The 25,859-nt window shown below is 41.4% G+C and overlaps 2 protein-coding genes across 3 annotated transcripts in view; one reads left to right on the top strand and one right to left on the bottom strand.

The window, feature by feature from the left end:
• Nucleotides 1-3,096: 3,096 nt before the first annotated feature.
• PKN3 (protein kinase N3) lies at nucleotides 3,097-19,566 on the top strand. Of its 2 annotated transcripts, XM_026860190.1 has the most exons (21): nucleotides 3,097-3,376; nucleotides 3,934-4,082; nucleotides 5,578-5,707; nucleotides 5,821-5,972; nucleotides 6,350-6,545; nucleotides 6,848-7,039; nucleotides 7,299-7,408; nucleotides 7,892-8,035; nucleotides 8,992-9,067; nucleotides 10,044-10,230; nucleotides 11,398-11,509; nucleotides 12,407-12,480; nucleotides 13,994-14,060; nucleotides 14,643-14,734; nucleotides 15,103-15,279; nucleotides 15,369-15,431; nucleotides 15,982-16,058; nucleotides 16,638-16,780; nucleotides 17,024-17,131; nucleotides 17,705-17,785; nucleotides 18,702-19,566. In XM_026860190.1, the coding sequence occupies exons 1-21, from the start codon at nucleotides 3,133-3,135 to the stop codon at nucleotides 18,912-18,914; spliced, it is 2,787 nt and encodes a 928-aa protein (XP_026715991.1). In that variant the 5' UTR covers nucleotides 3,097-3,132; the 3' UTR covers nucleotides 18,915-19,566. The 2 variants fall into 2 exon arrangements, with proteins under 2 accessions (XP_026715991.1, XP_026715992.1); XM_026860191.1 differs by lacking the exon at nucleotides 6,848-7,039.
• A 927-nt stretch (nucleotides 19,567-20,493) lies between these two features.
• The window catches only part of ZDHHC12 (zinc finger DHHC-type containing 12), a 6,983-nt gene continuing 1,617 nt past the window's right edge, over nucleotides 20,494-25,859 (bottom strand). Inside the window, exons 2-6 of the mRNA XM_026860671.1 lie at nucleotides 25,744-25,849; nucleotides 25,521-25,657; nucleotides 24,496-24,582; nucleotides 23,038-23,204; nucleotides 20,494-22,435 (exon numbers count right to left, since the gene is read on the bottom strand). Of these exons, the coding sequence (XP_026716472.1) occupies nucleotides 22,126-22,435; nucleotides 23,038-23,204; nucleotides 24,496-24,582; nucleotides 25,521-25,657; nucleotides 25,744-25,849 (807 nt within the window). The 3' untranslated portion in view covers nucleotides 20,494-22,125. The remainder of the gene's footprint in view (nucleotides 22,436-23,037; nucleotides 23,205-24,495; nucleotides 24,583-25,520; nucleotides 25,658-25,743; nucleotides 25,850-25,859) is intronic.

Genomic DNA, 25,859 nt, shown 5'->3' with positions numbered 1-25,859 from the left:
GGGGAGGTGGGAGAGGTTGGGCGAAGCAGGTGGGATCCCCTAAAAATGTCTCCGCTCGCCTCAGCGAAATGGGGCTCGGGCCGAGTTGGTCCCCAGTGCGGAAATGCCCTCTCGGCTTCGAGGAGGTGTGGGAGGCGAGGCGGCTGCTGGGGCTGGCACACGGGAGCCGGGGGAGGGCAGCCAGCCAGCCTCCGTGCTGGGAAAAACATTCATTTCTGGAATAAACTCCCCGGAGTGGAGGAGATGCCCTGCCCTCTTTCCTTGAGGCGTTTCAAGCCTAATCTGGGAAAGAAGGGATGGAGAGACCGGCACAAAGAGCCCGCGCTGCCGCCCAACCCGCTCTCCCCATCTCCTGAACCCGCAGCTCTCCACCCTTACTAACTCTTGCACAACCCGGAGTTGGAAAGGGGACTGGCTCCACACAGGATCGCAATTGCCTTTTTCCAAACCTTTTAGTGGCTTTTTCTCATAAAAAGTGAATGCAGTCAGTGTGAGTCTGTCCGACGCAGGTCTCAGCCCTACAGCACAAAGCTGCTGTGAAAGATGCGATTTAAAGTGTCCCGGTGCACACGTGTGGCCTGCAGGGAGGATGGCATCCTCATCACTAGCTCATTAAATCAAATTGTAAATGAGTTTTTATGTTAGTGGCCAAACTGTAAGGGCCAGGTCTGCTCTGGGCTTTGTGCAGGTGAAGCTCATTGCCAGGCTGGGAATAACGACAGGGGGAATGGGATGGGATCTCCCTGAGCTGCAATCCAGAGGACTCAGTGCAACTTTGATACTGCTGAAAGTTTTGCTACTTAGGAAGCAGTCTAGACACTTCGGTATGACATGAGTCTAGCGGAAGCCCTGGGTGAGTTCTGGCAGCCTCACTACAAGTACCAAAAGCAAGCTAATTTAAGCTGGTTTGCGTTATTTCTCTGCAAACGTGTTTAAGGATTGCGTTGGAGACATACCCCGAAGGACTGACCTTCCCTGGCAACCCAAGAACAGCTGCAGCACGGGCTGTGGCAGTATCCTGACGCCCTATCGAAATTCCTGAGTCAGAATGCAAAATGGATCAACCCTAATACAAATTCAACTTTCTCACCCTCCTCAATAATAGAATATTTTACTTTCCTGGTGCAGCATCAATGTTATGGCACTCTCTGGTCCATAGAGGGAAAGAAGGGTCCAGTAAAACATACCATGCTTACACTCTAAATATATTTAGAATATTAGCATGGTGCATTAACTGGTAGTTAGACTAGCTCTTGGCAGAGGGTGATGTGGAGAAAAATTGACCCAAGAGCTGCCCAGACTGTACCTGTTCTCGGAATCAATAGCCAGGTCTCTGTATTCAGTACCCTGTGTTGGCATTACTCTTGCACCACTACTCGTTCCATTGCTCTGAGCAGATCCAGGGTGTGGATTGCTTATACCAATTTGCATAGTTTGGATAGAAAATAAATAAAAATGCTTTTTCTAAATATTTAAATGAGAATTTTAACCAGTGATCTCCTTTTAGTCACTTGCTATAGACTGGATAAAGAGTTTTCTGATTTTCCAACTCACAGCTGGTAAAGGTTGCCTGTGACTCAGGAACTCCATGATTCAAGTTCTTCCTCACAAAACTTTGGATGTTTTTCAAAGCTCTGGCTTAGTTCCTGGCTTTACTAATTGGGCGAGAACTTCCTGGACTCAGGATGTTAATCTGAACCTTTTTGTTTAGTTACAATCTGAACAACTCCTATTTTGGATATTGTGTATCTGTTGCAGACCCAACTTGGTTGTAGGCCAACTTTAAAATAGATTGTTTTTTTCTTAAATCTTCTTCAATGGTTTAGCTATTAGACTGAAATTGTAGCAAAAACTGAGGATGTTTGGTTGGGTCTTTGAGCTGCATAACAAAATACACTAATATGATTAAACAATTGTTTCTGTATGAGTGGCATAGGTTTTGGATGCACAGCACACTCTTAAAGTGCAGTAATGTACACAAGTGACAAAAACCTAGTGTGGTTTATTGTTGGAAATGTGGTCAGCCGATCAAAAGAGTGTGAAGGCAAGTTGGGATACCCAAGTTCTGTCTTGAGTCACTGATGTGCTGTGTAACATTAGGTTGGTTAGTGTAGTGGAGCTGGACTGTGCAATGGTTTCTTTTGCATTTAAGCAGGGAGTATGATGAGTCATTAATGTTAGGTTATTAATATATATGCTCTGAATGCCTCCTCCTGTTGAAGAGAAGAGCATAACCTCTTGCTCAGATCTGTTTGTTACGGTTTTAGGTAACATCCTCGTGGATAAAGCTCTTGCAGCTCCTGCCTGAGTTCAGTGCTTATTCAGTCAGTGAGATACATCTGTGCTGCTACTGCCTGTACTGTGTATGTCCAGAGCTGTTGATGAGGCATATATCACTAGAACAAGTAGTATTGAAAATGATGTAAAACAAAGCCCAGAACAAGCCTGAATGCTACTAATGCAACTGAGAATAATCAGTGCTTTAAATCGGCCTTACTAAGACTGTAAATCTCAAGAACAGAGATTGAGGCAACAGTCTGGTTTCCTTTTTAGATACACCAGAAAGTTAAGCTTACTCTTTTGCTTGCTCATTTGTGGAAACAGCTGTAGGTTTTACACTTTTCTTCTTCAGGGTTAACAACTGAGAGCTAATGCATGCTTGTGACATTCCTAAAAAGCTTTAACAGGTTAGAGTTGTTTTTGAACAGTCCGCATCAACATATTCAGATAAAAATCTGTATCTACTAAATCATACTAGTAAAAGTTAATGTTTGTTAATCAGAACAAGGGCAAAGATTGGCTGGGCTTTGAAACTTGGAGAATAAAGATGTGTATAGGCATTAAATAACAAGGAGATGAGTAAGGTGAAGATTTTTCTCCATTATGGTTTAAAACCATATTAAGGCATGTTAAGATCAGAGTTGTGTTCTGTCCTCTGCAATTTAAATATAGGTCTGGTCTTCTTGAAAATTTGGTGAAAAGATTGGCTTCAGAATTCATGTGAACCAGATTCTAAATGAAATGACAGTATTATAAAAATTGTAGAACTGTGTAATCTCTGAAATTATTTGGCCCAACACTGCTTGCTTGCAGGGCAGCTGTCACTTGCAGCTGGGCAATGGTGTGAACTTAATGGATCCAAGCTTCCAGCAAAAACTGGAGGGTGAGAAGGAACTACTTCGCCGTGCTATACAGAAAGAGCTGAAGATTAAAGAGGGAGCAGAAAACCTGCGCAAAGCGACAACAGACAGGAAGAATCTTGTTCATATAGAGCATGTGCTGAAGTCTTCCAACCGAAAACTGGAGCAACTGCATTGGGAACTTCAGGAGCTTAATGCAAGGATTGTAATAACAGACAAAGAGGAGAGTAAGACAGGTAGGTGTTGGGTCATGATTGACAAGAAAATTATTATATCAATTCAATATATATAAATACTGAAACACTACAATTTTTTGTTGCGAGCTCACAAGTAGCAGGAGTTTCTTCTGTTGGTATTTAGCTGATGAAATGCTCTGCGCAGTAAAAAGTTGAGAATGGGGCAGTAAAGGTGAGAGGAGGCAACAGGAGGGATCAGCGTAGGCAGATGACCAGCTGAGAGTGCTGGGCATGAGCAGTGTTCAGGAGCAGGTTGTATGTGGAACTGAAGAGATTTGAAGTGTTTTGGGGCAGTTGAACATCCAAGTATCTTAGAGGATGAATGAGTATAAAATTGGAAGTGCTTTTTAAGATGGGTTCATTGATAAACTAAGAAATATTTACTGATGGGAGCTTGAGCTTCATTTGAAACAGTGTTTTGCAGTCAGTTTTGTAGATGAGACCTTTTTGTATCTTATTTTATAGCCTAACCTTCTTTTGTAGAGTAACCCATCTATAACCCAGCGAAATGACACAAGAAAAGATGACTAATGGTATCGATTGTATTGTTTGTGCAGATGGATCTGTATCTCCAGATCCTTGTCTCTGGGATAGAAACCCAGACCCCATGGCGAGGAAGGTAGAAGCTCTGAAAAAGCAGCTGCATGTTGAAATGAAAGTGAAACAAGGAGCTGAGAACATGATCCAAATGTATTCAACATCCAAGGTAAGCAGGAAGAAGCAGCCATTTGGGAACGTGGATTCCTGGGTCAAAATTTGTGTTTAAAATCCTTACACAAAAAGTCTCTCTGATAATTGGTGTGTAAAAGAAATTAATTTGTGAATCTTGCTTGACTGAGTCCTATCTCTGCTTTTTGGTTCTCAGCATAGTGACAGAGTGCTGTGTTACTGCACAGGACAGCCAATACTGCAATTGTGCATTAGACTTACTGCAACGTGTTACAGATTTCAAGAATTTAGCAGGCATCAAAAATGAATTGAATGGTGCATGTTTCATTTGCCAAGAACTTAATCCAATGTGTAATTGCTGGATGTTAGGAAAAGGCTTTTCTCAAAGTCTACTTTATTCCACTTTGGCCTGTGATGTGGTTGCCTGTGCCTGTTTCTAAAGCATCTGGCGGTGATCACTGTGAGAGGGGAGTTATTAGACTGGACAGACAGGCATAGTCTGCCAGTTTTGATCCTTTTGGCAATTCTTACATGGCAGATGCTCATTGTGCTTCTGCTCTTGAATGTTGCTTAGTGGTATTAATGATAGAGTTGGGAATCATGTTGTTTTAACTTAGCCATGTAAATCCTTCTGTAGTCTCAGTGGGAAGTGCTAGGTACCTAGAGAGTGGCTTGTGTTATCGTTCTTGAATAAATGAACGTCCCTTTGGAAAGACCTACTTCTCCCTACCAGCTACAGGCTCTATATTACTACATTGGATGAGATGCTTAACTTAGCTGGCTAAATGCCAACACAGAGCTGGCAATGCATCTAACCCCAGTGCTCACAGTGTCTCTCGTTAGAGGCAGATTTGAGCCAGAGAAAACTACCTCATAGGAAGTGGCATGGTAGAAGTGCTATCACTAGAAAAACTGTTCCAAGCCTGGGAAGCTACATTCAGTCACTGATTTGAGGAAAAAAAAGTTAAAAAAACATTGGTATGGTACACTGAGTTGATGTGATGTTTTGATATTACTAGGTTGTTTAGGGTAGAGCGCAACATGTGGTGTCTCTTTTGAGTGAGAAAATTTTTCAGAGTTTTACTGGCTTCATATTCATCTCACTTTTTGAGTTTGGCATAATCGTATCTAAAAGTTAAAGGATAATTAAAAAAAAAAACCTCTAGGCTTATTATGAATTAAGATTCAGTAAGACCAGCAGTGTAGAGGGTAGTGATATTTTTGTTTGGTCAAAACCTCTGCTCCCAAAGCACTGTAAGCACAGTCAACCAGTGAACCACAAGTCTCAGTGACTGCAAGGTTTGGTATTAACTGGACATGTCCTCGACCTGTCCTTCCCTCTACAGATGGAGATAGTGATCTCCAAGTCTTTGATCCTCGGTGGTGTCTCCTTTACATAACTGCTTGTGTATGCTGTTTCAGAATCATTTATGTCCCTTCTTGCAGGTACTACCTCATTCTCATACGTGAACACATCATTGTAATCCATTTCTAATGAGCATGGTGCTCTCTCTATGCTTTCTTTTTGGCAGGAGCGGAAGCTGCTGGCTACAGCTCAGCAGATGCTTCAGGACAGCAAGACAAAGATTGAAATAATCCGCATGCACATTGTAAAAGTATCTCAGTCAGCAGGAGGAATGGAAGATACAGTGGATCCAGCAGGTAAGGTGGTTTAAGTAACTGATACAGCCCAGAACAGATGTGGTCAAAGCCCTAAGATCCACAATACTCAGTCAACTTTCATCCTTGCCATATTTTATCTTCCAAACGGCCAGTGAGGATGGGGACCACCATCAGTGCTTTGGAGCTGCGTATTGAGGAGCTGAGACATCACCTGCGCATTGAAGCTGCTGTAGCTGAGGGGGCAAAAAATGTGCTGAAGATCCTAGGAGGCAGTCGGGTACAGGATCGTAAGTTTTTGGCTGAGGTAAGCACTTAAGCCTTTTTGAGAGGACGGTTTCATGCCTCAGTGTTAGTGATTTAGGATGAAAGAGTAGAGTTAACCACAAGTTATTAATTTAGAAAGTTCCTTTGTCTCTGTGAGGACAGACTGATTTGGATCACTTTCACTTCTGGGGATAGTGTTCCTTGCTTTGGTGAAATTTCTCAGGAGCATCAGCAGTGACACTGATGGGATGGTCAAGATCTATGGGAAAATATTTCATCTTATTCCTTTATTAGTAAGATGTTATCTGGGCTTTTTTTGAAGCTTGCTCTCGTAGTTCATAAAGAATGAATAGTGCTTGGACTGAGGCTGTACATTGAAGATCTCTGCCTGCTTTCTGTTCTACTTCATGATGCTAGGCTCAGAGTCGTTTGCAAGAGTCCTCTCAGAAGATTGACCTGTTGCGCTTGTCCTTGGAACACCAGCTTAGCGAGCTTTCTCCCGATCACCCAAAAAGAGCACTCATCAAGCAGGAACTAGTAAATACTTCTTCCCTGGGAGCACAACATGGCAGCATCCAACCCACTTCAGTTATCAAACCTACAGCCCTCACAGGTACATAAATCCTGCATGTTGTGAAGAGGACAGAGGGAAAAACGAGTTGCTTTTCTTCTCATTGTTGTAAAGCCTCTTGTTATATGGACCCTTGATTTTCTAGGAACTGGGCTTATGTCCTCTAGGCCAGCCAGAGCTTTCTGATCATATGGATTTGCAGTCTTATTAATCTGGGGTAAATGTGAGCTATTAAACAAGCAATCATGCATCTGACAAATTCTTGGATCCCTATGAGGACAGGCTGACTGGAATCACTTTATCTTTTACATAATAATATTCTTTACTCTCCTAAAATTCCTCAGGAACATTGGAAGTGAGACTGATGGGGTGTCAGGATCTACTGGAGAATGTTCCAGGACGTTCTCGAATGACTAGTTCTTCTCCCATCTGTGGCAGCCCAAGTGATTTGAGATCTCTTTCCCGAACACGAGTTGGCCTGGGCATCCATGGCCGTAGCGTAGCAGGAAAGTACCTGCGGAATGAAGAGCCATGTAGTGAGTATGGGGTTCCCTGTTGAATTGTGAGCAGCATATGGGAGCGTGGGGGCTTCTCATCATGCTGCTAGGTTAGCCTGGTATGAGTGTAATTATAAGACACCTGTTTTCTACAAAACTTAAGAGGGAGAATGAATTGCATTATACTTGGTGGTCCTAGTACTCTCCTGGAAACGACATTTGATTGCAATATTCACACTCAGCCTGAGAATTTTTCTTTGGTAAAGTATTAGAATCCATTTTTTTCTCCTTTGACTAGATGAGGTCCTTGCTGTGCTCAAAGTGGACAATAAAGTGGTTGGCCAAACAAACTGGGGACCAGTTAATAACCAGGCGTGGGACCAGAGCTTTGTCATTGAGCTGGACCGGGTGAGTCTGCCCCAGATTCCCTGTGTTTTATTTGTTTTTCCATTTCACCTTACCTGATTTGCTCGTTCAGCTGCCATTCCACTTCATTCAACTTGGTACATGTCCTTTTACGTGCCAGTTATCTTAGCCTTCCCCTGAAGGCAGTGCATCTCTGGCAGATACTCAGCCTGAACAGCATCTGTTGTCCTTCTCTCTTCATCTGAGCACTTGTATTACATCTTACCAGCTAAGTGGCTCTCTCAGGGATTTCTGAAATGGGGAACCAAGGCGGCCATCTCCAAGAGGGTCTGTAGCTATGAAGATCTGAAAACATCAGAAAAAGCAGGGAGCAGAAGGATTAAAGAATTTTCTTCTGCAGACTGTTTAGTTCACTGATTTTTTCACAACAGCATGTGTGTGGCATTTGCAGAGCATGGGTCAGTATGTAACTCTTCTGCCTTTTTTTTTTTTCCCCCCTCCCCGAACACTTACCCATCCCCCCAGTCTCGTGAGCTAGAAATTGCAATTTATTGGAGAGACTGGAGAGAACTATGTGCAGTGAAGTTTTTACGTTTGGATGATTTCCTTGATAACGAACGTCACGGGATGTGCCTCTCACTCGAACCCCAAGGAATGCTTTTTGCAGAGGTATAAGTGTAAGCTTTGGTTTTTTTTTCAGAGAACTCTCTGTTTAGGGTGCCTGCCCTGAAAGCAGTTGTTCAACCCAGGATACAAGGAGTGGAAGGAGCAATAACCTAGAAGGGTAGAATGACACCTGAAATCCTTTTGCATCAATCACATTTAAGGAACATGATATATTAGATGTATACATGCCATAGCCCATAGTGACTCTTCAGCTGCTCCACTGTAATTATATGTGTGTGTGCTGTGAAATCTGTTGGGTTTTATTTGCTTTCGTTATGAGTCATCAGTGACACTTTAATTAAACATATGGCTTAATGGTCAGAACTGAATCACAGAGACTGTAGAATGAGAGATCCAAATCCCCTCTGGGTATGCTTATTTTATCATCTTTCTGAGGCTAATAATAGTTTGAAGTGCTATCAATGAAGAGATCATCCAGTTAATCCTTTAAAAGCCACAGTACTTTCTCCTTTGTGTTGTGATGAAAGTTCCTGTGGTTATTTTTCCAGAAGTAGGATCTTGACCTCATTTTCCAAAACTTGCCTCTTCTCCCTGCCTTCTTGGTTTTTATGGTTTTGTTTTGTGGGGGTTGTTTTTGTTTGGTTGGTCTTTTATTTCTGTGCCACGGACTATTCCTTTTTTTGCCCTACAAATGGCTGTGTTCATTATGCATGGCTTTACAAATTAGATTAATCTTGTTTGGGGTATGAATTGGTCTTAATGCTGGGGGGTTTCTGCACTTAAGTTAGCAGAAAATTCCAACAGCTAAAACCACAGTTGAAGTAACAGATGTTTAGAGGGTGAAGCTAGCATAATGCAGTCTGGAGGCTATGGGAGTGACTCCTAACTTACCAAATAGATATGAATGGAAGAATTGATGAGAGAGCAGGCATGTGTGAAAGTTTGTGTTCACAGTGTAAATGAAGAATCCTGACAAATTCCCTTTGCTTCTCTGACAGGTGATGTTCTGTAATCCTGTCATTGAGAGAAAGCCAAGACTGCAGCGGCAGAAACGCATTTTCCCCAAACAGAAAGGTGAGCTGCTAGAGAACTGACTGCTTACTCTGTAGGGTGTGTAGGTGAGGGCAGGGGTTTGCACCAGCAGGCTAGCATGCAGTCCTGTCTCCTTAAATTTGTGAGACGTTAAAACACTTGCTAATTACCGTTTGTAAGTAGGGGGCTTTGTTAGAATGTGAAGGTTTGTTCAGTCACAAAAAGTGCAGACAGCCTGGCTGCAGCGTGGTGTGTAATGTGATACTGGTACTGTGTTTCTATTCACAATTAACATTATTAGGAAGATATAATTACTAGTTATTTAACAGACTTCTTAGCAAGATCCAGGACTCAGACTTTACAAATTTAACCAGCAATGCTCTTACTGATGAACTGATACTGAAAGGTTTTCTGGAAAACTGTGAACTACAGAAGACTGTAGCGTGAACAGGCTACTGATTGGTTGTCAGGTCTTTAGAGCTGCCATCTCAGATTAATAGTTTAGGGACTGGAATAACTTGCATGCTTTCTTTTTTGTCTATAAATTATTTCTTGTGAAGATAAATAAGGTAATACTTTACATACTGAGAACTCCTGGCAGTGGGGATAAATGAGATTTTATATTTATATTCTTCAGGAAGTAGTAAAAAATACTGAAAACCTCCCAAATATTTTACTCTTTTTAAGATATTTTCAGAAACTTTCTGTTAACAGGCTGCATGATTAAAATGCAGTGTTGAAATAAATGAAAACATGACTTAAAATCAATTTTTAATGTTTTATGCAATTTCTACTTGAGGATTGTTGTCATATTACGTGGAGTTGAACTTAGGTGAAATAATAGATGTTTCATCATCATCATTATTGAACTTTCTTTTCTGAAAAGAAGCCCATTCTCCCTAAGGTGGGCTACCTTTCTGAGTAACCTGTGTGTGTGTGAAAACAATAATTTAACAGTATGTGAGATTGTAATTTGTGCATTGTAACCTTGCTGGTATTTTGACTCTGACTCCTCCAGGGAAGGAATTTCTCCGAGCTCCTCAAATGAACATAAGTGTTGCTGCTTGGGGTCGCCTGATGATGAGTTTCCTCCCTCCGTGTAGTTCCATGAGCACTCTGAGTCCCCCACTTCATGATCCCATTCACACAGACTTCTCTCCAGTTCCCCCACAAAGTCATGTTGATTCAGTGTCCAAACTGAGCAGGTGAGTCATGTTCTTGAGCGTTGCTGGGTGATGCTCTGGAACGGGGGTAGGATAGATCTTAAAAACCTGTCGCACCTTACTGAGGTGGAGGACGGTACTAATGAGAAAAATGCATCTGTGGAACTTAATTCAGGATTTTGAGAAAAGCCAGTGCTGCCTGAAACGACGTGGTCTTAGTGGAGTGTTCAATACGTTGTGGCTGATTTGTTGGTAGCAGTTGGACTGATATGCAGAATTGCTGTCCTAACAAGCAGCAGTGTTCCAGAGCCAAGGGAACTTCAGCAGATTGTTCTTCCTCTGCAGTAAGATCTGTGGGCATTAAAGTGGTGATAAGTAAACACTGAAAAAAAAAACCCAAAACCAACCCAAAACCAAACCAAAAGCAGATTTTTCAAAGTTATTTTATACACACAAAAAGATGGACTGTTTCTGCACTGTGAAAGAAAGAAAATTGCACTCATTAAATATCTTCACCAGTATAGTAACTGAACTCTATGCAAGGTCACAATATGATTGTTGTGGTATAATAAAAATGTGCTCTTCTTTCAAGAGGTTGTATGTACCACAACCCCTAGCATAATGTAGCACTCGGAAGGCACATAGCTAAGCTTTCACATATGCTGTAGAAGAAAATGCCCCCCCCCCAATAATATTTTTAAATTGTTGGAATTAATCTTTAGAGAATTAATCATTTTGTAAAAAGAGACTATTCTTACTGATTCACAAGACCTAGAAAATTTAAAAAAAAAATAATTTGAGGCAACAACTAGTCTAGTGAAAGGTGTCCTTGCCCATGGCAGGGGGTTAAAACTAGATGATCTTTATGGTCCCTTCCAACCCAAACCAGTCTGTGATTCTATGATGCTACTGTGTTGCTATTAAAGCCCAGACTTCCTTTAATTCTTGATCATAGTGACTAATTTCTACACACCTATGTTTCATTAATTCTGTAACTTCAGAGAGCTAGTGTTGGAATGTGAGTGTAACCATCACCAACTTAATAGCTCATTTTCTTTTAATTCATTTAGGAGAGCATTTGTCTTGTTGATACTCCACAGGTGTGAATCCGGGAGTCCTGTTGTCCAGTGTATTGGGCTGAACTAAACTTTGAATATACAATGTTCTACCCTAAGGCAATCTCCTTCAATTTTTGTCTTACAAATGCAGTGACTTTCCTGTGGGTAAATTTACGTTTGCTGATGAAGCACCACCCAAGCCTCCACGTGTTTTTCTGATGGCCAACTCCAAAGAATCAACTCAGTCTCCTGCAGATTCTCCGGTAATTGTCTGGGCTAATAGGGAGGCTTTTCTTTTTTGACTGGTATTCTTTCAAGGCCTGGTTCTTCTTATTTGTTTACTACTGGAGATATTAACTGTACTTTAGGCAGGGACCTCCTCATCAGCTGGCTGATCTCCAGGGATTCAAAAATCCAGTGAGCTGTTTTGGCATAGAGTCTTTACAGAAGTGTTGCACCTCTTCTTCGTTTTGTTATTTTCCCCCCACCCCTTTTTTCCCGCTTTTTTTTTTTTTTTTTTTTTTTTTTTTTTTTTTTTTTTTTTTTTTTTAAATTAAGGTGCTTTTCTTGAAGAAGCAAAATGGGAGGTAGGTCAGCATTGGGAGTTCAGGGCAAGAGTACAGAACAGGTGACTGCACAAAGAAAGTGGGGAAGGAGGGTCAGCAGGCTTTTAGGACCAGATGAAGTTCTTTGTCGTTAAAAAAAACAGGCAAAACCAAGAAGAGCTCTACTTTTCTGACAGAAAGGAGCAGGAAAATTGTTTTGAGTAGTACAATGGTTAATGTGTTCTACCACATCTTACGCTTTCTCATTTGGCTTTGGTGATAGAGGAAACTGCATTCTTTGGTCATTGTGACTCTTTTTGGCACGAGATGCCTTTTTTCTTGAAAGGAAACATAGGAAACATTTTATCCTAGACTTTTAAAAGCATTTATTTTAAAGGGTTTGACCCTGTCAAAAAATATTTTACATGGGAATAGTTTTGTGTGACCATGGACAATCTGCTTTCATGTTGCTTCCCTCCAATCAAAGCCAATCACCAACTGCAAGAACTGTAGTTATGTTGGATCATGACAGAGGAAGAAATTTGGATATTGGTGTTCAGGTCTGACTTGGTAATTCCAGAAGATGACACACTGTAATTTTCTTTCTGTTCCTAGTGTCTGAAGAGGCTGCATGTTGAGAAGTCTTGCAGCTCTGCTGTAACAGAATTTCCAATCCTGGCATCTCCAAGGTAACTGTGGACAGCGTGGGCTGTCTTGGGTCACAGATTAAAGAGGCACTGGGATGAAATTTTTGAGCATGCAGTATAAAATTCTGTTCAAGGTATGCTTTGGTTTCTCAGCAGCAGACACTTAGTGCTGAGTGTAGATAATACCAGAAAAAGTCTGCTCTGAACTTTAATTGTCCAAATGTCTGCTGCACCTTATCTGGTCTTTAACCCCAGTACTTAGCCTATTGATAGACTGTACACTGTGATGTCATAGATGACTTTAGGAGAAGGTAAAGTCACTTAACTGTCTTCAAGTGTTTCCTTGTGTTTGAAGTTTTCTAGTGTAGCATATTTAGCTGTGTATGTATTCTAAGTAATACATTTTTAGAAACACTTTCAGCATCCCTTACACTCCTGTTTCTATTGATATGCAAGATACATTGTCTTTCATTAGGTAGGGAGGCATAAAAGAGTAAGTTGTTTATAGTCTATGACAGTTACATATACATAATTTGTATGTAATAAGGATACATAGCAGTAAATATATCAAAAACAGGACAACTTAAAAAAAATTACTATTGTAGAACAAATACTGACCGCAAAAGCACAAATAGCAAAATCTAAGCTGATCTTGCAGTTCAGATCATAGAATTATATTTATAATTTCATTATCGCTTTTGAGGGGTCCCATCTTCAAAACCATGTAGTCACGATACAGTCGGGCACCTACCTATCTTCTCTCTGAGGAGGCTGAGGAGGGGGTTGAATCCTTCATGGGTAGATACTTAGCCCTTCATTTCACTTACTGGAGGAGTATGGAGTGTCTGCTGCCTTTTAAAGATGATCCTGGACTAAAGCATTTAGGGAGTAGGTTGGTTTGTGTTCGTTTTTTTCTTTCTTTTTTTTTTTTTTTTAATTCTTTCCAAGCAATTCTGCAGCCTGAGTTTCCTTGGTAACACATTGTGGCTGAAATAACATTCTATAGCATCTCTTTATTCAGCTACTTTTTTTTCAGCGACATCTTATGTCTGTTGTCTCACTGTGCTTCATTTCTAATTCCTGTTTGAGAACTACTTTTTATGTCCTTGTCCTACTAGCACTTGATATACATGTTCATGTCTGATTAACACAATTGCTGTTGAACCTGCTGAAAGGAGTGTAGGCGAAATTTAATTTTCCTACCCCAAGGATGGGGGTGGAGGGGAACTAATCCTGTTATGGGAAGTGACCGAAAGAGCAAGCCTTGGAGAGTCAGAACTGTTGCTCCTGTTGCCAGTACAGATGGCAGTCAGACTGCTGCCACTGGTAACAGTTTCCTCATCTTAATGGTTATCTGCTTCTTTCCTCAGTGGCAGAACAGCATCAGCAAGTCTAAGTTTTCAGGATTTCAGTTTAGGTGAGGAGTAGTTGACACAACTGTTTGCTTTCCCTTTTGCTATACAGAGCTGCTTCTCCTAACACAAATACACACTCCTTTGTTATCTGTATATGCATCTTTTGGGTATTGTCTCAGCAATTCTCTGTTTGTCTGCAGGAAAAGGACAGTTCAGCTTGAGGACTTTCACTGCATTGCTATGTTGGGACGTGGCCACTTTGGGAAGGTAGTATAGAGGTGTACGCTTTGTGGGGGAGGGCAGTGGGACTGTGGTTGTGAAGATGGGCCTCTGCCTCCCAGTCTGAATACAGAAAAGATTGCAGTACAGAAAAGATTTGTTGCGATGCAGATATACAAAACAAATCCAGCCCAACCACACAAGTAGCTAACTGTTGTTAACAGTCAAAACTCTTGAAGATTTGTGGCTTCAAAAGAACTGTCCTGGGAGTGCTAATTCATTTCATAAAGCACAGCATTACCATTCCTTTTGTTATCATGGTGATGACTAGTGGAATAGCTCTATTCCCAAAAGCTGTGTGCATAGTGGCTTGCTGTGAGAGCTCTGAGGTGTTTGTAAAGCCCTGGGCCAGCTGTGATACTACTGTTTGTGAAAAGAATATAACTTACACTGACATCCTTCTGGACTGCTGCAGCACAAAGAGCAGAAAAAATGTGCTCCGTTTTTGGAGTTACTCGAGCTTGGTTTTGAGAATGACTGTCTGGAGTGCATGGAAATAGTTTGTGTCAATGGGAGTCAAAGTAATCCAAACAGATTTGTTTGAAGTACAGCTTTTCTTTTGTCTTTCAGGTTCTGCTGGCCCAATATAAGGCAACTGGGAAGCTGTATGCTATCAAAGCCTTGAAGAAAAAAGATATTATTAGGAGAGATGAAATTGATAGGTGAGCTTTGTTTAGAGATGGTACTATTGCCAGAGGCTACATTAACACGCCTGCAATCGAGTGCTAGTAGGTGTGATGTGTACTGGTCGTGGTACTGCTAAGGTTAAATGTGACCTTAAGGCTCAGGTAACTAAAGTCAGGAATAAGGAAACTTGTAACCATGCTGCTGTCTAGCTTCTGGTGGAATAACCTTAAGAACACTCTAAAACTCAAGGTTTGGAAATATGTAAGATAAATATTGTACTAACCCTCACTTTTTATTTCTCTAACTTAAGATGTAAAGATTTTCTTCTTCATCCTGTCTTTCTCAAAACAGGCTTTTCTGCCGGGTTTTAACACTGATGTTTTCTTTCTTTGAATCCTGGCAGCTTGAACTGTGAGAAGCGAATATTTGAAGTGGTCAATTCTTCTGATCATCCATTCCTTGTGAACATGTTTGCCTGTTTCCAGACACCTCATCATGCTTGTTTTGTGATGGAATATACTCCGGGTGGTGATCTTATGATGCGCATACATGAAGATGTCTTTCCAGAGTATATGGCACAGTGAGTTAGAATTAGTCTACTTTCCAGGCACTATAAATTTTTACCTTTATTCTCATATATGTTTCCTGATAACTATTTCTCTCTTTTAGGTTTTATACAGCCTGCGTAGTCTTGGGGCTCCAGTTCTTGCATGAGAAGAAAATTGTTTATAGGTAATGCAGCAAAGAATCAAGTGTAAGATAGTTCGGCAACTTGGAAGTTTATTTTTCCTGTAGCTATAAGTCTGGAGCTCACTATCTGGCTGGGGTTTCTAATCTTTCTGTCTTTATTTTCCCTGTTGCCTGTTGCTATCAGCATGTTCATCGTGCTTACAGTAAAGAAAGTCATCTAGAAGCTATTCATCTGACATGTTGCAGGTGATTAATCCTCTGTGACATGTCAATACGTTCTGGGGGGCACCTGTAAGTCACTGCCTTTCGTTTTTACTGTAATGTCAAGTAATTTGTTATGCTGTTGTGGGATGTTCTTTTCCAGATGAATAAGCTCCACTCGGCTCCAAGCTGCTTTGTGATCCTTTCATTAAGAGGAAAACTATCAATAAATAGGGAATCTTCCAAATAATACATTATTTAAATCCAGTGTAGGCTTTACACAATTTAGATTTTATTCTCTAGCTTCTGCTTCTTGCAAAAAAAAAAAAAGATGTTGGATGGCAATCCTCAGACTTCACCCAACATTTTCTTTCCTCTCCTTTGCCTGCAGGGACCTGAAATTGGATAATCTCCTTTTAGATGCTGAAGGATTTGTGAAGATTGCAGATTTTGGACTGTGTAAGGAAGGTGAGTGATTTTAGTAAAACTGACATTGAACCATCAGAGCCAGTTTAGGATCTGGGTTTTAGTAATGTGTTCACAAATACAGATCCTGAGGTGCTTGTGTGCAACTTGTATTCATCCCAATCTTAACAATAAAACAAACCCCACCAAAACCAAAGCAAAACAAAACTTCAACAAACCAAACAAGAAAAAAACCTCACCTGTCTGGCCATGGTGAACTTGGAAAGAGTACTTTGTCCCTTAATCTTCAGGAAACTTATGAAGGAGTTTACAATGTGCTTGTTTGTTCAAAGGAAACAGAATATAGGATACCACAAAACTGAGCAAATGAGCAATGGAATCTGCAGGAAGTTTCCTTGCTTTTGCTGGTTATTTAAGCATTGTCTGTATATTTCTTATTTGGAGTTGTTAGGGGCCTCAGGTTTCATACTTCCTTGTTGGTGTTTACAAGCATTGATGAGAACCTCTGCCCTGTTAACAACATTGGAGTATCAAATGATAAACGCTGGCTTTCAGAAGGTGAGGCTGCATGTAGTCCATTTACTAACTAGTGCTGGATTTTACAGAAGTGTTCTTCTACAGGAATAGGCTTTGGAGACCGCACAAACACCTTCTGCGGCACCCCTGAATTTCTGGCTCCAGAAGTCCTGACAGACATCTCGTACACTCGGGCAGTAGACTGGTGGGGATTGGGAGTGCTCATTTATGAGATGCTTGTTGGTGAGGTAAGGCCACCTCTCTCTAAGAGGACCTCTCTAAGCAGACTTGGGGAGAGTAGTACCTGACCACCTGAGATAAAATTTTGCTGAATGTAGCCAACTATTTAGTAGTACTTAAATTACATTTTTCTCATTCATAGTGCCTGCCAAACACTAATTAATCCATACAACTCCCTGCTATTCTCATACCTATTTAATAGTGAGGAATGGGTGCTATGTGGATTAAATAATAAAATGTCACAATTGCAGTCACCATTCCCTGGAGATGATGAGGAAGAAGTCTTTGACAGTATTGTCAATGATGAAGTCCGGTATCCACGATTCCTTTCATCCGAGGCACTCTCTATAATCCGTAAGGTAATGGGCTTCATGGGTCTCTGGGAGCATGAGGAATTTGCATTTACTGTGTAAGTAGATCCAGGGGGACCCTGTTAGGACTGGGTAGCGTTTGTGCGTGTAATCTGGAGCTGCCTACACAGACTGAGGAAACATTTAAAATTTACACATTTTTCATTTCCTTCTCTTTACATAAATGCTATTCTTCTGCCTGAGGATGACTAAGCAGGCTCCTTACTGAGGTCTGTTGCTGCTAAGTCTGAAATGGAGACACGTGGCTTCAAGGGCAGTAATGTCAGAAACGTTCAGTGGAGATGGCTTGATTCAGTTTTTGCATGTGACCCAGTAGTCACAGGTGCAGGGTTAGGATGAGATGCTTCGTGCAGTTTATAGCGGGTATCTCGTTGATGTTGGCAAGTTGTTTGCAAGGAACTAGGACTGAGCTATTACTAGCAGATTATGACCTTGCTGCAAAGTGAGAACGAGAAGATACCGAGGGTCATTCCATCTCCATTCTTTTGTTTTTCTCCCTAGAACATAATTTCTGTCCATCCTTGTTCCTGTTGTTTAATTTTGAACTGATATTTCCTGCAGCTTCTTCAGAAATGTCCAGAGCGTAGACTGGGAGCAGGGGAAAATGATGCAGAAGAGATTAAAATCCAGCCCTATTTTAAGGTAGGAACTCACTATATCCCTCCCCCTCATGTCTTGTGTTTGAGCTGAGTGATTTGCTTTCTGTTGAGGCATATTTCCATTAGTTGTCAGTGCAATCTCAGTGGTAGCTTCTGTTGCGCCTCATTGCTCTATCCAGAAATACGTGTTTCAACTCCTGTTTGAAATTACATCCCCCAAGTGTGTTTTCTGGGATCCGTAAGCTTCCAGAGCCGGTTTGTTATTTCTGATTGTGTTACTTCTACATACAAATATAGCTACCTTTTGAGCCATCAACAAGTACCCCTTTTAAAATCAAACTGCAGCAGTCAAAAATGCTGTCTAGTGATGACAGTGATCGCCAGTCAGTCTACGTGATGGCACCCGCATTTGCAGGGTATACATGAATCCTAAGAGAAATTGAGGTAAAAGACACATTTGTTTCACGTCAAGGGTATATGTCTGTTCCAGACAAAGGTGTTACTATTCCTCCTTGTCATTATCCATCTGCCAGAAGTTATTAGACTTAAAGCCCCTGGCTGGCTTTGCACTGGAATAAGAAAAGAACTTGGATGTCAGCAGAAGTTGCTGGGAAGTCCACAGATCCACCCAGCCACAGCTGTGCTTTAGTTTTGTCCCTCCTAAATGCAGTTTGAGCTGTAGCTCTGTTTCTTAGTGTTCTGAAGAGCAGCCTTTAGGCTCTATGGAATCTCTCTACTACCTGGCTTGCACCAACTGTGCTATTTGTTTTGGACCTTTTTTCATTTCTCTCTCTTTTTTGTGTGTGTGTTGTTTGGTTTTTTTTTTTAATTATTTTAATTAGTAGGAATAAAACATGTTGCAAATGTTCCGGAAGGAAGGCTGCAATCCTCACTCTCACTTTCACATTTCATAAAGAATCTTAATGTCAACTTGTCCTGTTCACTTCCTTCTCTTACAGGAGATTGATTGGGATGCCTTGTTTGCCAGGACTCTGAAGCCCCCTTTTGTGCCCACTTTGAGAGATCCGACGGACATTAGCAACTTTGATGAAGAGTTTACATCACAGAAGCCAATCCTTACTCCTCCAGAGGAGGTTGCTCTCCTAACCCGTAAGGAGCAGACTGTCTTCAAGGACTTTGACTTTGTCTCCAGACACCTTTTAGATGTTTGATTGCTGTGCTGTAAGAAACATGAACAGATTGTTACCACCTTGAGAGTGTAGAGAGGACTTGGCATGGGCAATGGAAGAGTCAACAGGATTCATAGAAGTAGTGCTGATGGCCTCAGGACGAGAGTGCCCTGCAACCTGAATTAACTACTGTGGTTTTTTCAGCCTCATTTGTTGGAGGGATACTGGATGTCTATTATCTTTAAGGAGTAGTTACTGTTTGGCTGGATGTATCTTCTGCTGCCATTGAATATAGATGGTAATTTGGAATTTAAACTGGACTTAATTTAATGAAATCAAATCATATCTGCAACCCAGGTTACTCTTTGCAAAAAACCCAAGTAAGCAGCATGGCTTTTTAAAGTTGCATAGTAGCAGGGAGAATGGCCACTTGTCATCTATTTTTCTACAAAAGATATGCAGCATTCCCTTTTTGTAATGATTTTATGCCCGTTCCTACTCATAACTGTGTGTATGCCAGAGAAGGAATGGATTTTTACACAACCAGGACAATGATGTTTGGATTTGATAATGATCCAAGTGATCTGTCTTAAGGATAAGGAGTCTTTCTACTCTGAGGATGCTAAATCGTAGCTATTGTTTTTAATTATATAAAAAAGCCACAGCTTTGCACATGCTGTTTTTTAAAAAATAAAGATACCTTTCCTTATAATGAAATTTGAGCTTTTCATCTCCTTTGTGTTAGCTGAATGTTTCAGATCAGGACTAACCGTATTCTGCTCAAAAGACAGGGTTTTATTTTTCTCTGTAAATGTCAGTAGTAGTATTTTCTTCTTTCTCATTCAAGTGGTCTGTGTACATATTGCACAGTGTCATCAGTTGTCACATACAAACGATCACAGGAGGGTTGTCTCTCCACAGATTTTATCAATGTGTATATCCTATGTCTCTTTTGGGATAGCTAAATGATGACAGTGTTAATATTGGAAAATTGGTAAGTTAAAGGTGATTTCATTTGCCTGGTAACATATCTTGTAATTGTTAAGATACATTTTCTTCTCTTAGATTCATAATGTTAGCTTGTTGGGCAAAAAGAGGAAGGGTATCTGGAAATAAAACATCACACGTGACAAATAGGGATGCACAGCCATTACCCTTTCGATTTGTCTTCACCAGGGGTAGACAGAAGTTGAACTAACACAGCTGTGTTGTAACTGGAGATAAGGTTTGGGTGCAACTAGTGAGTTGTCATTATTAAATCAAGGCTGGTCATTATTAAATCAACACTTCACAATTCAGAGAGGTAAGAACTATGTTTGTGTAAAACAGAAATGATTCACACTGAGCCTAGATTTCCTATTTTCAGAGCCAAGTATAACTGCTTCTGAAAATTCCTGTGTACAAATATCCTTCCAACCTCCTGCTCTGCCTTGCAGTGTAATGGCCCCTTTAAAGCAGGAGAAACATTTTCCTCCCTCCTGTTTCAACAGTAATGGTTGGCTTGCTCTTGGCCCCTGCAGTGTGTTTTGTGACTTTTCTTAAGGTCAAGGCTTCTGTAAAGTGGTAAGTAGCACAGGTGAAAGCTTTGGTTCAAAGAGACAGGCATAAGGAACCAAAAAAGGCGTATTTCATATTTTAATTTATAGTTTATCATAGAATAAAAAAGACTGTAAATTACCATCCTGGTGCATTTTAAAAATAATTACCCAACAGCAAAACTGTGTACCTGCTGACAAATTTTTATCTGACTGATACCTGAAGAACCAGAAATCATTACGTGGCAGATAAGCCATACTTTAGCAGGTACCACACTGACACAAACAAACTGCAGAATCCTTTCTGTATGGTATACGATGTTATAAAAACAATTCTTAGTGTTCTGATAAGCCTCTGATAGGGGTTTCTACCCTGAACAAACAGACCACACAGATTACAAACTCTGGAGTTGGTCAAAAGAGGGATCCTTCTGCTGTTTTTAAACTGCTTTTGGATTGTCGTGCTGTATTAGTGACTACACTCTCCCTTCAGGAGTGCTCATCAACTTGAAACCCTGAGTGCATCCTAGCAGCTTGCCAGATGTGCGCTTGAGCTGGTGTTATTTCCTGAGCCAAGGCAATTAAAGCACAAAATAATTTAAACTCGGGTTTTGTTGTGGTGCTGGGTTTTTTTTTTAAAACAGAAAAGGGTCAGGACTAAAATCCACAGCCCAAGTAAGCTTTGCTGCCATCCTAGAAAGCTATCAGCACCTCCTCATCTCAGTGAAACACACAGGATCTAGAATCTTTACTCTTGCATTAAAACACTGTATTCTTTTATTAAAATGTTAGTGATGCGTTGAGGCAGTAGTATTACTAACAGTATTACTTTCAGCTAGGCAAGAAGTACCCACCTCTGCTACTGGTTCTCTCCCCAGAAGCTACAGGAAAGGCCTCGAGCATGAAGTTAACTGCAGAACTAATTCAGCAGGCGAGTATTACTTTTACGTTCAAAGAAAAGTGGATGGTATCATTCTTTGTGGACTTGATTCAAAATAGTCTGTGAATTGTTAACAGCACCATCAGCTTAAAGAAAAAAAACCTGTTAGGAAGCTGGTCAGGGCATCACAAAGTACAGGCTAATTATCTCATAAGGTAAATTTGGTGCCTTACAGCTCTTTCTCATGCACATTGACACCTTTAAGCCTCAAATCTTTGTGAAAAGCATTAATTCAAGGCATGTGGTCAAAATGAAATTTGCTTTTGACTGCCCAAATATTTACTTAAATATTTCTATTACATGCTCAACACTACTGACAAAAGGCACTGTGGTTCTCACAGTGAGAACTATGTTGAAGAAAGGCCACAGGAATTATATTGATTCTGTCTGGTTTTGTCTGTAATAGCTGCTGTTCCCTAGCAGCAAAGGAGAAGGAAGCTTTGGGGAAGAGAAGTGAACACTCCTCTTGCATCTATTCCGGAGAGGTGTGGATCAGTTCACAGAAGAAAGTAAATTTAGAGAGATGCCTTTGCTCAGTCCAGAAATCGGCTCTGCTGGCCTTCCCAGAACCAGTGTCGCGCCTTTAACCGTGTTCTATAAAAAATAACCCTGACTATCCTTGAAATGTAATTTGCAGGACGAACAGGTTTTGGAACAGGTTGCATAGTTCATGATGTACTGAGGTTCCATGCAAGGAAACGGCAGTGACTGCATCAGCAAAGCTTTCCCCAGCCACCTGCAGCTGTGTTGGCACTCTAGCAGGTAGGTACGACTGCCACTAGACAGGCTCATTGTTCCTGTGAAAGTAGATTTTCTCCCATGCAGTGAGGTGGCATGAACAGAAGAATCTCCAGAGGTTGAGGATTACCCCTTGGTCAAAGGGATTCTCCAGCTCAGAGTGTCGCAGGTAGGAGATGCGATGATGTGACATGAATTCCCAGGTGGTGGTGTTGCATGAGATCAGATAGAAGTGTGAAATAAGCAGCAGCAGGACAACAATGGTGAATATAACTATCACAAGGAAGGACATGAGGAGGAGAATGTTGTGCTGCAGCCACTCCCAGGACTGTTCAAAGTAGAGGCCTGACCTTTCAATTCAAAGAGAAAGAAATTCACAGTTAAAGATGTAGAACTAGTTACATAAGCCAAGCAAACTTGGCACATTTAAGTTTGATTTGTAACTGGTGAGCTTCTGATAATCATTCGCTGCAGAGAGTCAAAACAGTATAAACTCTTGAGAGACTGCTCCAGTAGTGACTTAGATTCTAAAGCTTAAAAGATGCTGGCTCCCCTGACAGCCGAGAGAGACAATCATCTTCAGTTAACGCCTGCCCTGAGCAGGCGTACAGGTGAAACCCTGCTGCAGTTTCCAATACTTCGATTTGTAAAGAAAGATTGTATTATGGTAACTGAAACAAAATTAAGTAGCTGCTTTTGTCCTGTTGTTAATTCTGTTAATTTAAGCTTTAACCAAAGATGAACACTGAAACACAAACTATCAGATTCTGCTCCGCTATTGATCAGCTGTGTTGTCCCTCAGCAGAGCGGATCTCCAGGATGCAAAAGGGGGTAAAGATACAAAGTCAATCCAAGGCCATTCCAGTCACTGCTGTGTTCTACTTAAACCCTTCAGTGGGGCTCCAGGAGCACCAAAACTTCCAGCAATCTCAGAGCTGACTCCAGGCCTTACCAAGCAACGTGACCTCCCCAGAGCAGAACTACAAGCTGCACGCTCAAGTAGACGATGAAGAGGGGGTGATTCTTCTCTCCCACGCAGTTCTCAATCCAGGGACAGTGATGGTCGTAACGCCGGACGCAGTGCTGGCACAGCTGGCAGTGCTTGGCTCGCATCGGTTGCTGCAAAACAAAACCAACCAACCAAACACTAGCCCATTGAGTCAACTCCCCGTTTGGTACAGAACATCATGCAGTACCATCTTCCTCAACAGCAGTGCTGTCCCAACAGCACTCCCTTCTGAGGTGACAACATAAACATTGGTAAGACAGTGTGTTTACAAGGGAATCGTGATTTCCCCTGGTACAGATCCAAACGAGATTCAAATTAAATTACTCTCCTCCACTACTTCTATCTATAAATTTTCTTTATTATCTGCCTATTTATAGGAAGTCCAGTGTGCAAAGGAGGGAGATGGAGCCAGTTTGTTCTGTTCAGGAAAGCACCAACAGAGTATTGAGGTGAAAAACTAGGACCACAGCTACTGAAGAAAGTGTGCAGGGATGGGATGTCTTTCTGGGACTGCACAGAGGAGGGAAGGGTCTCTGTGTGAATACAAGACACTTGCACAGGAAAGCAGCTCAAGTACCAGGAATAGAGAAGATGAAAGACCCAGCAGAGGAAGGTAGTATGAATGTGCTTCCTAGGATTTTTTCCTTGAAGCATATATTTATATGTTTTACCAGCTTTTCCTCTTGCAATAAGCTGGCTTCTCCTGGTAGACATTCTTAAGGAATTTATGGAAGCTGGGATAAAGCTTGATTTTATTAAACTGATAAGGATCACTCTGAAAACAGGCACTTCTATGCTTTAGGCAAACTGGTTTAAGAGCTAATTTAATTGCTCAAATTTTTCCTTCATGCTATCTTTTACAACTCAGGCTAATGTTTTGTTGTTTTTAGGCCTCCAACCAAGCTCACAGCTACCAGCAGTTCTTAGATGTCACGCTCAACTGCTTTTCTGACTCTCTATCAAGAAATCTTCAAAAATAGCCTCTTTCACACTCCTATAAGGTCTGATATGGCAGTAAGCATGCAGACTACAATTTTCCCATGGCAAAAGATGGTCCTTGTTTCTGTGACTTGTTCAAGCCTTGGAAAACTAGCATACGTGCCACTGTCCATCACTACTACACCTTTAGCTACACAATTCCTTTGCATCACTTTATAATTCGGGACTGTATCTCAATTCAATTTGCTAGTTGTATTTACTTTTTCTGTTTGTTTTCAGCAGGAGGGTGACCCTATGACAGAATTAATCAGATCTGCCATGCCTCCAAACCACTGAGCAGTGAGCAGCACTGATAGAGCAGAACAAACACTGGTGACAGCAGCTGAACAAAGATGTTGCCAAAAAATGTTTAGCTTGCAAACTGGTCATCCCCTTATCTTCTAGTGTGTTATGAATGCCTACCTTCACCATGCAGTAACCACAACGACGCATCTTAATGTTACTTGGAATCTGGGGTGTCACCATGCTTTGTTCTTCACTCTTGTCTGCCTACAAAAAAAGAGACAGGGAGTGACTAAGGAGGTTTTGTGTGCTGCTCTCTTGGCGTGACTGAGTCTGGATCCTTTTCACAGTTACACAGTGCTGGTTATCTCTGCCATTAGGAGGGTTAAACGAAATAATTCCTTAGAATTCCTACAGAAGCTGCAGACAATTAAGGTACAGTGAGAGAGAACAGGCTCCTGTAACCATCAAAACAACATTTGCACAGAGGCAGAAATAATTGTGGACAAGATACCACACTGATCCCAGTGTCACACTTTCGGACAAAAATAAACAAGGTTATACTTCACTTCCAAACACAAGAAGGATGTTTTTTCAGTACAAGCAGTGCTACTTATTCAAAACACAGCCAACACTTACATTAATGATGAGTGATTAGAATTGGCAATGCTTTTGTCCTACACAATCTGTAAGGCAGCAAACCTGGAGCAGGCTCCTCTGTTACTGAAACTTTGCATCTGCATTGACTTCACTGTAACTTGTTTGTGTACATGTCCTCTGAGAGGGCAACAAATCTATAAACAGTTCGATAAATAGAGCTGCAGAAAGCACTTTCTCCCAACCTTGCCATTCAATTGGGGTTTTTTTCTACTCGTACCACTTAGTGGTCGTTAACATAAAACAGGTCATGTGTACATTCCATAGGATACTGCACCTCTGATGCAGGAGAGGACTTTGCTCAAATGCCTCCCTGCGTTTACAGTCGGACTGTGGTGTAAAAGACACCAAGTCAGTGAACCCTATTGAACAGACTACGAATCAGAGACTGTCTGGCCTAATCCCCAAGGGTCTGTGTATGTTTTTTTTTAATGCCAAGTGCAGCAGAAACTGTTTCAGCTTGCTCTTACCTAGCAGAGTGGGAAAAAGAAAAAAAGCCTCTAGATTTTATAGCCTCACCACTTTGTTCCATTCATGAAGGGATATACCTCCACTTCTTCTTCAGACTTAACAAAACCCGGATCCATGAGAGACACCCTGAAGTACAGCAGGACAGAGCACAAAACCAGCAAGACGAAGATCAGCGACTGCAGCAGCTCTCCGCGCTCCGCTTGCTTTTGCAGATCTGAAAGGTACCAAAAAAAAGCGCGAGTAGTTCCTTGTGAAGCGTTTAGGATTTTTCTCTCTGGCCTTAACAAAGGGGTCCCGCACCTACGGCAAGGGCGACGGGGAGAAATCGGGGCCAAACCAGGCGGTGAGAGGGCGCGGAGGGCAGAAGGCGGCAGCGGAAGGGCGGCCCGAGGACACGACACCCCACCTGCTGATTC

The sequence above is a fragment of the Athene cunicularia genome (assembly GCF_003259725.1).
Source record: "Athene cunicularia isolate RWA chromosome 17 unlocalized genomic scaffold, athCun1 chr17_part1, whole genome shotgun sequence".
NCBI classification, from domain to species: domain Eukaryota; kingdom Metazoa; phylum Chordata; class Aves; order Strigiformes; family Strigidae; genus Athene; species Athene cunicularia.
The sequence above is the reverse complement of the archived record's forward strand: the minus strand, read 5'-3'. Positions and strand labels throughout refer to the sequence as shown.